The 17296-nt window shown below is 45.8% G+C and overlaps 1 protein-coding gene across 1 annotated transcript in view; it reads right to left on the bottom strand.

Annotated features, from left to right (window-relative positions):
- The window catches only part of LOC123571608 (rho GTPase-activating protein 7-like), a 32045-nt gene extending 31323 nt beyond the window's left edge, over positions 1 to 722 (bottom strand). The window contains 1 exon segment of the mRNA XM_074033698.1: positions 647 to 722. Within this exon segment, the coding sequence (XP_073889799.1) occupies positions 647 to 722 (76 nt within the window).
- Between the last annotated feature and the right edge of the window lie 16574 nt (positions 723 to 17296).

Below are 17296 nucleotides of genomic sequence, written 5' to 3'. Positions count from 1 at the left end.
TTTTTGCCTTTTTTGTTCTTTTACTTTGAAAAAGATGCCTACTGTTCTGCTTTCCTTCCTAAAACTGTCTACAATGGTTTTCCCATTATAAAAGTTAAAAAAAAAAATTTAAGAGACAGGGTCTTGCTCTGCTACCCAGCTGGAATGCAGTGGTGTAATCATAGCTTACTGCAACCTTGACCTCCAGGGCTTAGGTGATCCTCCTTCTGCAGCCTCCCGAGTAGATAGGACTACAGGTGACTGCTATCATGCCTGGCTATTTTTTTTTTTTGAATTTTTTTAGAGATGACTGTCTCACTCTGTTGCCCAGGTTGGTCTTGAACTTCTGGGCTCAAGCAATCCTCCTGCCTTGGCCTCACAAAATGCTGAGATTAAAGGCATAAGCCACTGTGCCCAGCCTCCATTAAAAAATTAAAATATCTTTATTGTAGAAAGCTTTAAACACATATCAGAGAATATGGAAGTAAAATTCAGCTGGATCTCACCAAGAGATAGCTGTTGTCTTTTTGTGTATGTGATTGTGTTTGTCTGTGTTTTTTATATGTGCATATTTATTAAACAAAGGTAGAATCCAAATGCATTAGGCATATCTTACGCAGCACCTCAAATCTTCTTCACCTTGTGTGTCCTTGAGGCCCTTGGTCACTTTTTCCACCCCAGCTGTCACTGGGCTGATCAAACACATCTGGGTTATAACCAACTGCCCACAGGTACAACCCCATGGTCCCTTACCTCCTGCTCATACTGGGTGCCTATCACTTCCCACTCTTGGATTGCCCCTTGCCTTGGAGGTGTGAGGGCCTGTGGGACCTACCTGGTACCCACACATGCACAGCTCAGAAGTCTGTGGGAATTAATGTGCCATGAAGCAAACCTTTTTTCCAATGAGATACAGAAGCTGAAGGGTCCGCCCATCCTTCCTTTAGATGGATGGCCCTGGAATGCAGTTATTGATACATCCTCCTGGGAAACAGCTTTAGGAGAACAAGCAACCAACTGTACTTGCACCAAGGGTGGCCAACTTCAAAATGCACCCTTGAACTGACTTACTCTTCCTTCTCCCTTCACTCATCTTTCCCCTACCTCTGCTTCCTGAAAGTACACTTCTTGAAAAAATAATAGCACATACGCTCTTGCCTCAAGCTCTACGTTCTCTAGGTTCTAGGGTACCCAGGTATAGCAGACACTACGAATGCTCTATTAATCATCCCTTCAGTTTTTTGTTTTGTTTCGTTTTGTTTTGAGACAGTCTCGCTCTGTTGCCCAGGCTGGAGTGTAGTGGCACAATCTCAGCTCACTGCAACCTCCACCTCCCAGATTCAAGCAATTCTCCTACCTCAGCCTCCTGGTAGCTGGGATTACAGGCATCCACCACGACACCTGGCTAATTTTTGTATTTTTAGTAGAGATGGGATTTCGTCATGTTGACCAGGCTGCTCTCGAACTTGACCTCAGGTGATCCACCCACCTCATACAGGTGTGAGCCACCATGCCCGGCCATCCCTTCAGCTCTTACCACAATAGTGCACCCTAGTCTGACTTCCAAATGCCATCTGCATCTTGTTACCTGAGAGTTTTCGTTAGTATCCAGACTACTTTGCACCTGTTTATGGCAAGCTGGAAGCACCAGAAAATTGAACCACCCGGGCAGCAGCCCTCAAATGGTGCCTGACAGGAGCTGGTGTTGAAATACCCTCAAGTTCTCACCCTTCTGTGGGCCACCACCAAGCTACGAGCTTCCCCAGTGGAATTAGGGTGGGTTGCTACCAGTGGCAACAGGCTTGATAACTCACCCTTAGTTGTCAAGCTTTCCTTTCCTGTCTCCCTTCCCCTCTCCTGTCTCCCTTCCCCTCTCCTGTCTCCCTTCCCTCTCCTGTCTCCCTTCCCCCCTCCTGTCTCCCTTCCCTCTCCTGTCTCCCTTCCCTCTCCTGTCTCCCTTCCCCCCTCCTGTCTCCCTTCCCTCTCCTGTCTCCCTTCCCTCTCCTGTCTCCCTTCCCTCTCCTGTCTCCCTTCCCCTCTCCTGTCTCCCTTCCCTCTCCTGTCTCCCTTCCCTCTCCTGTCTCCCTTCCCCTCTCCTGTCTCCCTTCCCTCTCCTGTCTCCCTTCCCTCTCCTGTCTCCCTTCCCTCTCCTGTCTCCCTTCCCCTCTCCTGTCTCCCTTCCCCCTCTCCTGTCTCCCTTCCCCCTCTCCTGTCTCCCTTCCCCCTCCTGTCTCCCTTCCCCCTCCTGTCTCCCTTCCCCTCTCCTGTCTCCCTTCCCCTCTCCTGTCTCCCTTCCCTCTCCTGTCTCCCTTCCCCCTCTCCTGTCTCCCTTCCCCCTCTCCTGTCTCCCTTCCCCCTCTCCTGTCTCCCTTCCCCTCTCCTGTCTCCCTTCCCTCTCCTGTCTCCCTTCCCCCTCTCCTGTCTCCCTTCCCCCTCTCCTGTCTCCCTTCCCCCTCTCCTGTCTCCCTTCCCCCTCCTGTCTCCCTTCCCCTCTCCTGTCTCCCTTCCCCTCTCCTGTCTCCCTTCCCTCTCCTGTCTCCCTTCCCCCTCTCCTGTCTCCCTTCCCCCTCTCCTGTCTCCCTTCCCCCTCTCCTGTCTCCCTTCCCCCTCCTGTCTCCCTTCCCCTCTCCTGTCTCCCTTCCCTCTCCTGTCTCCCTTCCCTCTCCTGTCTCCCTTCCCCCTCTCCTGTCTCCCTTCCCTCTCCTGTCTCCCTTCCCTCTCCTGTCTCCCTTCCCTCTCCTGTCTCCCTTCCCCCTCCTGTCTCCCTTCCCCTCTCCTGTCTCCCTTCCCCCTCCTGTCTCCCTTCCCCCTCCTGTCTCCCTTCCCCCTCCTGTCTCCCTTCCCCTCTCCTGTCTCCCTTCCCCTCTCCTGTCTCCCTTCCCTCTCCTGTCTCCCTTCCCTCTCCTGTCTCCCTTCCCTCTCCTGTCTCCCTTCCCCCTCCTGTCTCCCTTCCCCCTCCTGTCTCCCTTCCCCTCTCCTGTCTCCCTTCCCCTCTCCTGTCTCCCTTCCCTCTCCTGTCTCCCTTCCCTCTCCTGTCTCCCTTCCCCCTCCTCTACTGTGTAAAGGACTAATTTCCAAATAAACTACTTGGGAATAAAAAGGAGGGCAGCAAAAGATACCTTTACAATGTAGAAAGCTGGGAGTTACCACCTAAATCATTAAGTAACCAAACTTAATGTCACCAATTATAGTCACATCATGTGCTTCCTGATGGATGCACTAAGAAGGTCACATCACTTAGGTAGTATTTCTACCAATCTAATCATGAGGAAATAATCAAACAAGTTGAAATCTATAAAGCAATTGGCTTGGACTCTCCAAAGCATCACTGTCTCAAAAAACAAAACAAAATAGAAGGGCTGGTGAACTCTTCTATATTAAAAGAAGCTTAAGGCCGGGTGCGGTGGCCCACACCTGTAATCCCAGCACTTTGGGAGGCCAAGGCGGATGGTGGATCATCTGAGCTCAGGAGATCAAGACCAGCCTGGCCAAAATGGTAAAAATCCCGTCTCTACTAAAAATATAAAAATTAGCTGGGCGTGGTGGCGCACACCTGTAGTCCCAGCGACTCGTGAGGCTGAGGCAGGAGAATCACTTGAACCCAGCAGGTGGAGGCTCCAGTGAGCCAAGATCGTGCCACTGAACTTCAGTCTGGGTAACAGAGCAAGACTCCATCTCAAAAAATAAATAAATAAAGACTTAAGAGACATGAAAACTAAATGCATTGTGTGATCTTCAAAGAAACTTTGAATCAGGGATAAAGAAAAGCTACACAGAATATTATTAGGACAATGGGGGAAATCTGATGATGGAATGAATATGAGACTGTTAGCCACAACCTCCTGGGCTTTGTACAAACCTGCTGGGTTTGTATTTTTAATGTCTACCAAAAATACAAAAATTAGCTGGGTGTGGTGGCAGGTGCCTGTAGTCCCAGCTACTCAGGAGGCTGAGACAGGAGAATCATTTGAACCCGGGAAGCGGGAAGCGGAGGTAGCAGTGAGCAGAGATTGCAACACTGTACTCCAGCCTGGCGACAGAGTGAGACTCCGCCTCAAATTAAAAAAAAAAAAAAAGAAAAAAGAAAGAAGAAAGGGTACCCTCTGAAAACTGTGCTGTGAAAGACACAAGAGAAAATTTAAAAGCCAAAGGACATACAACCATCTCCCCCACAAAAAAGCCTTCCAGTAGAATTAGAAGCCATACTTTACTACACCTACAAAAGATTAGGAACCATTCTTGAAGTAGGAATCTCAAAAATCATCCTGAATGATTATCAGTCCTGCTCACAAAATGCAAACTTCAAGAAAAAAAGACTGAAAGAACCTCAGGTTCCTGTGGGCTAATACCAAAATGTCTAACTCACATATAACTGAAGTCCCAGAAGAAGTGAAAGAGAATGGAACGGAAGAAATATTTTTAAAACTAATAGCTCCAAATTTTCCAAACTGGCCGACAGACATAAATTTACAGATTTAAGAAGCTCTGCAAATCTCAAGGATAAATCTCAGGATAAACACAAATAAAATGACACCTAGATACACCACAGGCAAACTGCTAAAAAACAAAAATAAAGAGAAAATCTTGAAAGCAGGCAGAGAGTAATAACACATTACATACGGAGTAATGAATGATGCAAATGATGGCTCCATTTTACAATAAAGATAAGAAACATATCTAGAAATAAATTTAACAAAATATGTATAAGACTTCTGAGCTGAAAACTATAAAACAGAACTAAAAAGAATTTTTTTTTTTTTTTTTGAGACGGAGTTTCGCTCTTGATGCCCAAGCTGGAGTGCAATGGCATGATCTCAGCTCACTGCAACCTCTGCCTCCCGGGTTCAAGTGATTCTCCTGCCTCAGCCTCCCCAGTAGCTGGGATTACAGGCATGTGCCACCACGCCCAGCTAATTTTGTATTTTTCGTAGAGAAGGGGTTTCTCCATGTTGGTCAGGCTGGTCTCGAACTCCCTACCTCAGGTGATCCACCTGCCTCGGCCTCCCAAAGTGCTCGGCTCACTGCAACCTCCGCCTCTTGAGCAAGTTGAAGCGATTCTGCTGCCTCAGCCTCCCAACTAGCTGGGACTACAGGCACCCGCCACCACACCTGGCTAAGTTTTGTATTTTTAGTAGAGACAGGGTTTCACCATGTTGGCCAGGCTGGTCTCGAACTGACCTCAGGTGATCTGCCCGCCTCAGACTCCCAAAGTGCTGGGATTACAGGCGTAAGCCACCACGCCCAGCCTAAAAAGAAATTTTAAAAAGCCTAAATAAGAAGGAAAATGCACCAAGTTCGTATATTTGAAGACTCAATACTGTTTAGGTATCATTTCTTTCCAAATTGATCCATAGATTCAATGCAATCCCAATCACAATTTTACCAAATTTTTCTGTGGAAACTGGTAAGATAATTCTAATATTTATAATGGAAATGCAGAGGATTTAGAATATTCACATCAAGCTTGAAAAACAACAACAAAATTGGAGGACCTACAACGACATGACTTCAAGGCTTACTAAAGCTACAGTAATTAAAAGTGTGGTACTAACATAAGGATTGAACAATGGAACCGAAAAGGGAGCACAGAAATCAATTACCATTTGTACAGTCATCTTAATTTCAAAAATGTAATACCATAGCATTTTCAACAATTGGTGCTGGAACGACTGGATATCTATACGGAAAAAAAAATTAGTATTTAATTATATCTCACACCATTCACATAAACTAGAGATGGATGATAGGCCTAAACATAAAACTAAAACTATAACATTTATAGGCCGGGCATGGTGGCTCACGCCTGTAATCCCAGCATGTTGGCAGGCCGAGATGGGCGGATCACGAGGTCAAGAGTTCAAGACCAACCTGGCCAACATGGTGAAATCCTGTCTCTACTAAAAATACAAAAATTAGTTGGGCGCGGTGGTGCGCATCCGTAATCCCAGCTACTCGGGAGGCTGAGGCAGGAGAATCACTTGAACCTGGGAGGCAGAGGTTGCAGTGAGCTGAGACCGCGTCACCGCACCCCCACCTGGACGACAGAGTAAGACTCCGTCTCAAAAAAAAAAAAAAAAATTACAGAAGAAAACATGAAAGATTATCTTCACAGTCTGAAGGTAGCCACGATTTCTTAGGACTCAGAAAGCAATAACTATAAAAGAAAATATAAGAGAAAACTGATTACATCAAAATGTAAAACTTCTGTTCATCACACAACTCTAAGAAAATGAATAGGCAACCAGACAGTGGACAGGTAACCAGGATATAAAGGTTATATAAATAACTCCTACAACTCAATAAAAAGACACACAACCCAATTTAAAATGGTCAAAAGATTTGAGCAGGCACTTCACAATGTATTATACGTTGTCATCAGCACAGGAAAAAGTGCTCAATACCATTAGTGACTGAGGACTAAAATTAAGACCATGACACACCACACCCACCAGAATAACTAAAAAGACTGACAATACCAAATGTTGGCAAGGACACAAAGCAACTGGAACTCTCATACACTGTTGGCAGGAAACAGGCTGATAAAACCACTCAGCTGTTAACGCACACTACTCTTCATGAAAAAGAAAGGATGACTCCAAGGACTGGGCCACAGGCCCAGGGAGTAGAGCAGCAGAGGCCCAATCCCAGGCCTTGAGCCCTATTGGTTTTTTGAGACGAAGTCTTGTTCAGTCGCCCAGGCTGGAGTGCAGTGGCACAATCTCGGCTCACTGCAATCTCCATCTCCCAGATTCAAGCAATTCTCCAGCCTCAGCCTCCCAAGTAACTGGGACTACAGGTACCTGCCATCATGCCCAGCTAATTCTAATTCTTGTATTTTTAGTAGAGATGGGGTTTCACTATGTTGCATAGACTGGTCTTGAACTCCTGAGCTCAAGTGATCCACCCGCCTCGGCCTCCCAAAGTGCCAGGATTACAGGCGTGAGCCACCGCGCCTGGCCTATTGGTTCTTTATAGATCTTGAATATCAGTCTTTTGTCAAATAGGTCCCTGTGCTTCCCCATTCACTTTCTTACAGTAGTCTGTGATTACATTTTGATGTAATCAATCATATTTATCTTCGTGTGTGTGTTTGCTTTTTTAAGTGACTCTATGGCATCCTGAGGCCTAAGAAACCTTTGCACACCCTCAGGTCATGGAGATATTCTTCTCATCTTCTTCTAAAAGCCTCACGGTTTTCTAATTTTGGAAATAGGTCTAGGCTGGGTACACTAGGTGCAGTTGCTCACACCTGTAATCCCAGCACTTTGGGAGGCTGAGGCAGGTGGATTGCATGAGGTGAGGAGTTCAAGACCAGCCTGGCCAACATCGTGAAATTCCATCTCTACAAAAACACAAAAATTAGCTGGGCCTGGTGACATGTTCCCGTAGTCCTGGCTACTCAGGGGGCTGAGATGGAAGGCTTGCTTCAGCCTGGAAGGTGGAGGCTGCAGTGAGCTGAGATCACTCTACTGCACTCCAGCCTGGGTGACAGAACAGACTCTGTCTCAAAAAAAAAAGAAAGAAATTAGGCTGGGTGCGGTAGAAAGACATTAGCCCTGGTGCAGTGGCTCAAGCCTATAATCCCAACACTTTGGGAGGCCGAGGCAAGCAGATCACCTGAGGTAGTGAGTTCGAGCCTGACCAACATGGAGAAACCTTGTCTCTACGAAAATAAAATTAGCCAGGTGTGGTGGTGCATGCCTGTAATCCCAGCTACTTGGGAGGCTGAGGCAGAAGAATCGTTTGAACCTGGGAGGCAGAGGTTGCAGTGAGCTAAGATCGCACCATTGCACTCCAGCCTGGACAATAAGAGTGAAATTCTGTCTCAAAAAAAAAGAAAGAAAAGAAAGAAAGAAATTAAGTAGCCAGGAGCAGTGGCTCACGCCTGTAATCCCAGCACTTGAGGCTGAAGTGGAAGGATCGCTTGAGGCTCAGGAGTTCAAGACAAGCATAGGGAACAGAGCTGTCTCTACAAGCAATAAAACATTAGTCGGGCATGGTGGAGCATGCCTGTAGTCCCAGCTACTCAGGAAGCTGTGGTGGGAGGATCACTTGAGTCGGGGTGAGGAGGGGGTCAAGGCTGTAGTGAGCCATGATCATACCACTACACTCCAGCCTGGACAACACAGGAAGATTCTGTCTCAAAAAAGAAAGAAAGAAATTAAATATATACCTGTCATATGATCCCAAAATTCTGATAGGTGTTTTCCCAGAGGAAGTAAAAACATGATCAAAAAAAAAAAAAAAAAACAACTCAGGGGGTAGAAGGGAGAGAGCCTGGACTAGGATAGTGGCTATGGCAAGAAATCATGAATTCAAGATACTAAAAAGGTAAAGACTGGCAAAGATGTTTTATGCTTCTCCATTTCCTTATCACCTAAAAGCATTTCTTCTTTTTTTTTTTTTCCTTTTTTTTGAGAAGGAGTCTCACTCTGTTGCCCAAGCTGCAGTGCAATGGCACAATCTCGGCTCACAAAAGCATTTATTATTATATGTGGAGGGCTGAAGAAGCGGGTCAGGTGGACTCTGGATATACAGTACAAGAGGGAGATGTGACAAGGTGATGGGTGAGATTCTGATTGTGAAGGTCAAGAACAGCTCAATGAACAAGACTGGAGCAAGTTTCTTCTATTTTCATTTACGAACACAGTGCTATAATGTTCATGATACTTAAAAAAAATTGGCAGAAGTAGAAAGAAATGGCCAGACATGGTGGCTCACTTCTGTAATCTCAGCACTTTGGGAGGCTAACGCAGGCAGATCACCTGAGGTCAGGTGTTCAAGACCAGCCTGACTAACATGGTGAAACCTCGTCTCTACTAAAGATACAAAAATTAGCCAGGCGTGGTGATGGGTGCCCGTAATTCCAGCTCTTCAGGAGGCTGAGGCATGAGAATCACTTGAATCTGAGAGGCAAAGGTTGCCGTGAGTTGAGAGCACACCACTGCACTCTAGCCTGAGCAAGAGTGAGACTCTGTCTCAAAAAAAAAAGTAGAAAAAAATTTTTAATTGAAAAGAAATCTCAAAATATTGTTACCTCTAAAGCCTTATGCAGCTCACCACAGTCTGAAGTATGTCTTTTTTTTTTTTTTTTTTTTTTTTTGGAGATGCTCTGTTGCTCAGGCTGGAGTACAGAGGTGCAATCTCAGCTCACTGCAACCTCCACCTCCCAGGTTCAAGTGATTCTCGTGCCTCAGCCTCCCGAGTAGCTGGAACTACAGGCATGCACCACCACACCCAGCTGATTTTCTGTATTTTTAGTAGAGACAGGGCTTCACCATGTTGGCCAGGTTGGTCTCAAACTCCTGACCTCAGGTGTTCTGCCCACCTCAGCCTCCCAAAATGCTGGGATTACAGGCAAGAGCCACCACACCCGGCCTGAAGAATGTCTTAAAATCTGTAGGAAAGGAATCCAGTAATCTCAGCACTTTGGGAGGCCGAGGTAGGCGGATCACAAGGTCAGGGGTTTGAGATCAGCCTGGACAATATGGTGAAACTCCATCACTACTAAAAATACAAAAATTAGCCAGGCATGGTGGCGGGCGCCTGTAATCCCAGCTATTCGGGAGGTTGAGGCAGGAGAATCGCTTGAAACTGGGAGACAGAGCTTGCAGTGAGCCGAGATCACGCCATTGCACTCCAGCCTGGGCAACAAGAGTGAAACTCCATCTCAAAAAAAAAGGAAAAAAAAAAAAACCTGTGGGAGCATAGGATTAATTCCCTCACACTATGATCATTTCTCTACACTCCCACACTCAGCCATGAGAGAACTGCCGGGCCATATACTAATCACTGAATCCCCACTCAGCACAGTCCCCACCCAGCACAGACTATGAAGAGCATTTTAGCCTTATTTTAGCTTCTCTCCACATCAAAACTGCCAGTTCAGTATTAAAAATGAGTGCCTTGAGTGAAGAAATGTTAAAAGCTGCAGAGATGGAAAAATATCCACTAGGCTTTCTGCCCTTGAACCAGTGCTGAGACAGTCAATCATCATTATTCAGGGTAGTTATGTCCTTTAATGGCATCATGAACACTGAACTAGCAAACACTGAGCCACTGCTCCTAGGGGAAATACAGGGTTACTCAACAGGCCAATATATAACCTTGTTTTATGTGTGCTTCTGTTTAAAGACGTCTTATTTAATATATATTGTTGATGAATTAACACTGAACTCACAGCCGACAACAAAAGTAGTGCCTGAACAAAGCTAATCTAAAAGCTTATCTTTTCTCTATAAGATACATCACAGCCTTCAACTTGGAAATGCTAGATAGCACTTCTACTCTTGGAGGCCACTGTAAACAGCAAAATCACCAAAAGCACAAAAACACACACAAAAAATGGCACTACGTATACAGCCAAAATAACACATGTTTTAGAGCTGAAACAGGAAGGCAGAGTGTCATCTTATTTGAACACAGCTGGGAAAGCATCAGTGGGCAACTCAAAATTTTTCACAACTATCGTCTCCCACAGCTAGCTCAGTTACATTTTTCATACACTCATCTCCAACTATACCGTTTATACAAGATAACACGTTTTGGTGTACATTACATAACAGCAACCTCTGACAGTTTCTGCCTCCCTGAGAAGACCAGCACACAAACAGTTCTCTGCTTCATACCACTATAATTAACGGCCTGATAAGTGTTGAACTGAGAACAGACGACTTTAAAAAACACTCCGAGAGGGGCACAGTGGCTCACGCCTATAATCCCAGCATTTTGGGAGGCCAAGGCGGGAGGATCAACTGAGGTTGGGAGTTCGAGACCAGCGTAACCAACACGGAGAAACCCCTTCTCTACTAAAAATACAAAATTAGCCGGGTCTGGTGGTGCACACCTGTAATCCCAGCTACTCGGGAGGCTGAGGCAGGAGAATCGCTTAAACCTGGGAGGCGAAGGTGGCAGTGAGTCAAGATCGTGCCATTGCACTCAGGCCTGGGCAACAAGAGTGAAACTCAGTTCCCCAAAAAAACAACAGACAAACAAAAAACAAAACTCCCGCCCAGGCACAGTGGCTCACACCTGTAATCCCAGCACTTTAGGAGGCTGAGGCGGGTGAATCACCTGAAGTCAGGAGTTCGAGACCAGCATAGCCAACATGGTGAAACCCCGTCTCTACTAAAAATACCAAAAATTAGTCGGGCGTAGTGGCGCGCGCCTGTAAGCCCAGCCACTGAGGAGGCGAGACAGGAGAGTCGTTTAAACCCAGGAGGCGGAGGCTGCAGTGCGCCAAGATCTGCCATTGCACTCCACCCTAGGCAACAAGAGTGAAACTCCATCTCATAAAAAAAAAAAAGAAACTCTCCTAAACAATACCAGACCTCAGACCATTGAATTACCTGACCCAATCCAAGAGTTAAATGCTAGTTTCCAAAAACTAAAGTTTTAAATGTCTGTGCCTCAGACTGCGAGTTCTGTGGAGGACTAGACCTAGAAAGCGTAGAAAACCACCAATATCCATCAAATAATAGAGAAACAAAATGTGGTATATCCACACAATAAATAATTCAGTTATCTAAAAAATGAAGTTGATACATGCTACATACAACATAGATGAACTTTGAATCATATTAAGTGAAATAAACCAAATGAAAGAACAAATATTGTATAATACAGTATTGAGAATAGGTAAATTCACAGATTAGTGCTGCTGGGAGGAGGAGGAAATAATGGGTGTCTGCTAATGGGTTTCAGGGTTTCTTTTAGGGATGATAAAAATGTTCTGGACGATGGTGGTGGTTGCACAACCTTGTGAATATACTAAAGCCACTGAATTGCACACTTTAAAAGGGTGAATTTAGACTGAGCGTGGTGGCTCACACCTGTAATCCCTGCACTTTGGAAGGGCGAGGAGTTGAGACTAGCCTAGCCAACACGGTGAAAAATACAAAAATTAGCTGGGTGTGGTGGCCTATGCCTGTAATTCCAGCTACTTGGGAGGCTGAAGCAAAAGAATCGCATGAACCCAGGAGGCAGAGGTTGCAGTGAGCCGAGATGGCGCCAATGTACTCCAGCCTGGGCAACAGAGGGAGACTACGTCTCCATTTTTTTAAAAAGGGGGTGAATTTAACTGCATGTGAATTATATTTCAATTTTTTTGTTTGTTTGTTTGTTTTGTTTTTTTTGAGATGGAGTCTCGCTCAGTCCGCCAGGCTGGAGTGCAGTGGTGCCATCTCGGCTCACCAGTGGGCAACTCCTGCCTCCCGGGTTCAAGCGAATCTCATGCCTCCGCCTCCCGAGTAGCAGGGATTACAGGCGCCCGCCACCAGGCCTGCCTATTTTTGCATTTTTTAGTAGAGACGGGGTTTCACTATATTAGCCAGGCTGGTCTAGAACTCCTGGCCTCAAGCGATCCTCCCACGTCGGCCTTCCAAAGTTCTGGGATTACAGGTGTGAGACACCGCGCCAGACCTCTATCTCAATTTGATAACAAGGCTCAATACTCAGCTAAACTGAGTGTCAAATTTTTATATTTTAATTTTTTTTTTCCCCGTGACACGGTCTCGCTCTGTCGCCCGGGATGGAGTGTCGTGGTGCGGGTGCGACCTCGGCTCACTATAGGCTTGACCTCCCGGGAACATGGGGGCACACCACCACCACGCCCGGCGTCAAATTCCTTTTAAATCAATCATTTCTTCCCAGCATCCCCCGCTCCCTGAAACTCAACTTCGTTTAGCTATTAACACAAACTTCAAATTCCCCACTCCTGTCTACAGGCAGCGTCTCCAGGAAAGCGCCACCACGGACACCTGGCTGTCCGCACCGCCGTTGGGTCCTGGCGCATTGGTGCCAGGTTCCTTGTACCCCGCCTTCCTACCCATCTCTCGGGAAGCCCCGATACTGAGCCCCTCACTGCACTGGTGAACTAGAACAGGCCTCTGGACTCAGCATCTCTACGCTGAGACCTCAGGATCAGCTCCACCGCAGCCCCACGTTCTCGACTCGGAAGCGGGGCCTTCCCACGCTCCACACCCACGGCTAGAACCACTCTGAGGGAAGCCGCTCTCCTCTCCCACTTACGCGCCTCCGGCAGCGCTGCCGTGCACGCAGGGAGCTCGATCTAGGCTACGGACAAGGGGAAAAGAGCTTAGATGGAGGCCGCGCAGAGAACGGGAAGGGTCTGTGAGGGTCTCTGGGAAGGTCCGAACCCACCCCCACCGCCGGAGGGCAAAAAAAGACAGACCGGAGGAGGAACCGTAAATCAAGCAGGAGGGGAAAAGAGCCGCAAAGCCGTCTGCCGCAGCCCTAAAGCAACCTGGAGGCGCACTGCTGGGGTCTACGTGCTGAGCCGCTCGCCCTGCCCCTTCCCTGCGCGCCCCCTGCCTCCTACTTCCCTCCAGTTTCCCTCGGTCCGCGGCTGTCGGATCTCTGCTGCCCCCTGGTGGGTCGAGGGTTTTGTCAGGCCTTCAGGGGGCTAGTTGGGCCCGCGTGGTTCACACTTAACATGCCCCGCGCCCATTAGGATGCGGGGCCCACCCAAGCACAGTTGGGAAAATCTTAGGAAGAATGGTTGTCAGAGACCTTCCCAGATTCCGCCCCGGCCGAGGCAGCGGTGGACCTGGTGGTTCTGGAGGCCCCTCACCACCGCCGCACACATCCAGTCGTCACCGGATGGCGCCTTCGGTTAGCGACGACTGCAGGGAAATGGAGAAGTGCGGCTTGCCGAGGTCCTCTCTAGAATGCCCTCTGGGTCCGGGCGTGGTGGCTCAGGCCTGTAATCCCAGCACTTTGGGAGGCTGGGGTGGGCGAATCATGAGGTCAGGAGTTCGAGACCAGCCTGGTCAACATGGTGAAACCCGTCTCTACTAAAAATACAAAAAATAAACCGAGCGTGGTAGCGCGCGCCTGTAATCCCAGCTCCTCGAGAGGCTGAGGCAGGAGAATCGCTTGAACCCGGGAGGCGGAGGTTGCAGTGAGCCGAGATCGTGCCTCTGCACTCCAGCCTGGATGACAGAGCGAGACTCCGTCTCGGAAAAATATAAATAGAAAGATAGATAGAAAGATAGATAGATAGATAGATAGATAGATAGATAGATAGATAGATAGATAGATAGTCCAACCTCAGAAAGGAAAAGGGCCTTCTATGTATAGAAATTGAGCAATAAATCATAAAATAAATGGATAAATGTAACTACCTACATTAAACTTTTTAAACTTATGTTAAAAAAAAAAACACAAAACACTTTTTGGGTTTTTTTTTGGAGATAGGGTCTCACTCTGCTGCCCAGGCTGGAATGCAGTGGCATGAGCATAGCTCACTGCACCCTTGAACTTCTGGGCTTAAGGGGTCCTCCTGCCTCAGCCTCCTGAGTAGGTGGAACCACAGGCCCATGTCACTGTGCCCAGATTTTTTTTTTTTTTTTTTTTTTTTGGTAGATACAGGGTCATGCTTTGTCACCCATACTAACAAAAGTTTAAACAAGAAAAAAGGTAAATATTATTACCATATATGGTAAGAGAGTTCATATATTAACTTCAAAGAAAAATAAATGAAATGAGTGAATATTTCACAAAAGGAGAAATACAATAAATATGAAAAGTTTAACTTCAATAAAAGTAAAATATATATATATTAAAACAAGTATAACATCATTTCACCCATTAAATTAGGAAATTAAAATGTTTATTTTTACACAAACATTATATGAACACATTCTTAATGAATTTTGAAGGTATTGCTTTAGTGGTTTTTATCTTTGCTGCACTGGGGAAGTCCAATGCCATTCTAATTTCCTGTTGCTTTTTATATAACCTGATACTTTGTATGTGAAAAGAATATAATTATACTTTTATTAGTTTTCATAGTAGATGTTTTCATTTAAGATATATCCTCTACTTCTTACGATCTAGAATTTCTCAGTGTAGCTATTCCACCTGGAGCTCTTCAGCCTCTGTACTTTGGACTGATGGTCTTCTGGTCTGGTGAATCCTGCCTTCCCAAGATTTATACTCCTCACCCAGGAATTTCATTTACCTTTCCTCTGTGTTGGATCTTGTTTCCTAAATCCTGCATCTTCCTCTTTCTTGGTTTCCTTTTACATTTTGATGGAGACATTATTCTGTAACTTTCTGAGAAAGGGTGGGCAATAATTTATGTTTTTTTAGAATATGTATTTCTAAATTTATTTTTACTTTTTCATTTTATCAATGTGTTGTTGAATTTGATTTGCTGATTTTTTTTGAAAATGTATCTATGTTCGTCAGGGATATTGTTGTGTTCTTGGCTGGTTTTGGTATTGGGCTAATATTGGCTTCATGGAATGAGTTTAGAAGTATTCTCTCCTCTTCAGTTTTTTTAAATAAATAGTTTGAGTAGACTTGGCCTTAATTCTTCTTCAAATGCTTAGTAGAATTCAGCAGTGAATCCATCAGGTCCTGGACTTTTCTTTGATGGGAGACTTTTTATCACAGCTTCCATCTTGTTACTCTTGTTACTTATTTATCTCTTCAGGTATTCTTTATCTTTTTTTAGACGACCAACCAACAGGGTGTTCAGGTTTTCTATTTCTTTATGGTTTGGTTTTGGTAGGTTGTGTATGTCCAGGAATCTATCCATTTCTTTTAGGCTTTCCAGTTTCTTGGCACATAGTTGTTCATAGTAGTCTGTAATGATGTTTTGTATTCTCTGGTATCAATGTAATATTTTTGTCTCTGATTTTATTTATTTGGGTTTTCTTTCCTTTTTTCTTCTTAGTCTAGAGACTTGTCAATTTTATCTTTTAAAAAAACCAACTTTTGTTTCATTGACCATTTATATTGTTTAATTTAGTTTTTCTGGGTTTTTTTTGAGACGGAGTCTCTCTGTTTCCCAGGCTGGAGTGCAGTGGCACGATCTCAGCTCACTGCAACCTCTCCCTCCTGGGTTCAAGCAATTCTCCTGCCTCAGCCTACTGAGTAGCTGGGATTACAACTGCCCACCACCATGCCTGGCTAATCTTTGGTACTTTTAGTAGAGATGGGGTTTCATCATGTTGGCCAGGCTGGTCTCAAACTCCTGACCTCAAGTGATCCACCCGCCTTGTCCTCCCAAAGTGCTGAGGTTACAGGCGTGAGCCACCGCACCCAGCTTCTGCACTAATCTTAATTTCTTTTTTTTTTTTTTTTTTCGAGACACGATCTCCCTCTGTCGCCCAGGCTAGAGTGCAGTGGCGCTATCTCTGCTCACTGCAACATACGCCTCCTGGATTCAAGTGATTCTCCCGCCTCAGCCTCCTGAGTAGATGAGATTACAGGCGCACACCACCACACCCCAGCTAATTTTTGTATTTTTAGTAGAGATGGGATTTTACTATATTGTTCAGGCTGGCCTCGAACTCCCGACCTCAGGTGATCCGCCTGCCTTGGGCTCCCAAATTGTTGGGATTACAGGCGTGAGCCGCCCACCACGCCTGGTCACTACACTGATCTTTATTGTTTTTTCCTCCTCCTAATTTTGGGTTTGGCTTTTTGTTGCTTTTTCTAGTTCCTTGAGGAATATTGTTAGATTTTTTATTTCAAAAGTTGCTGAAAGCCCAGGTGTGGTAGCTCACGCCTGTAATCCCAGCACTTTAGGAGGCTGAGGCGGGTGGATCACCTGAGGTCAGGAGTTCAAGACCAGCCTGGCCAACATAGTGAAACCCCTGTCTCTGTCTCTACTAAAAATACAAAAAAAAATTACCTGGGTGTGGTGGTGGGCACCTGTAATCCCAGCTACTCAGGAGGCTGAGGCAGGAGAATTGCTTGAACCCAAAAGGCGGAGGTTGCAGTGAGCCAAGATTGTGCCATTGCACTCCAGCCCAGCACTTCAGCCTGGGTGACAGAGTGAGACAGCATCTCAAAAAAAGGTGCTGAAAAAGCATTGCATAAAATTCAACATCTCTTTATGATAAAAACAACAACTTGGATATGGAAGGAACATACCTCAACGTGACAAAGGCCATATATGACAAACGCATAGCTAATATTCTATGGAATAGGGAAATATTGAAAGTCTTTCCACTAAGATTTTGGTTTTTGTTTTTGGGATTTTCTTCTTTTTCTTTCTTTCTTTCTTTTTTTTTTTTTTTTTTTTTTCCAGACAGAGTCTCACTCTTATCGCTCAGGCTGAAGAGCAATGGCGCGATCTCAGCTCACTGCAACCTCCGCCTCCCAGGTTCAAGCGATTCTCCTGCCTCAGCCTCCCTAGTAGCTGGGATTACAGGTGCCCACCACCATGCCCAGCTAATTTTTTGCATATTTTTTGTAGAGATGGGGTTTTACCATGTTGGCCAGGCTGGTCTCGAACTCCTGACCTCAGGTGATCCACCTGCCTTGGCCTCCCAAAGTGCTG

This window comes from Macaca fascicularis, chromosome 2, assembly GCF_037993035.2.
Source record: "Macaca fascicularis isolate 582-1 chromosome 2, T2T-MFA8v1.1".
NCBI classification, from domain to species: Eukaryota; Metazoa; Chordata; class Mammalia; order Primates; family Cercopithecidae; genus Macaca; species Macaca fascicularis.
Note: the sequence above shows the minus strand (reverse complement) of the source record. Positions and strands in the feature narration are given on the sequence as shown.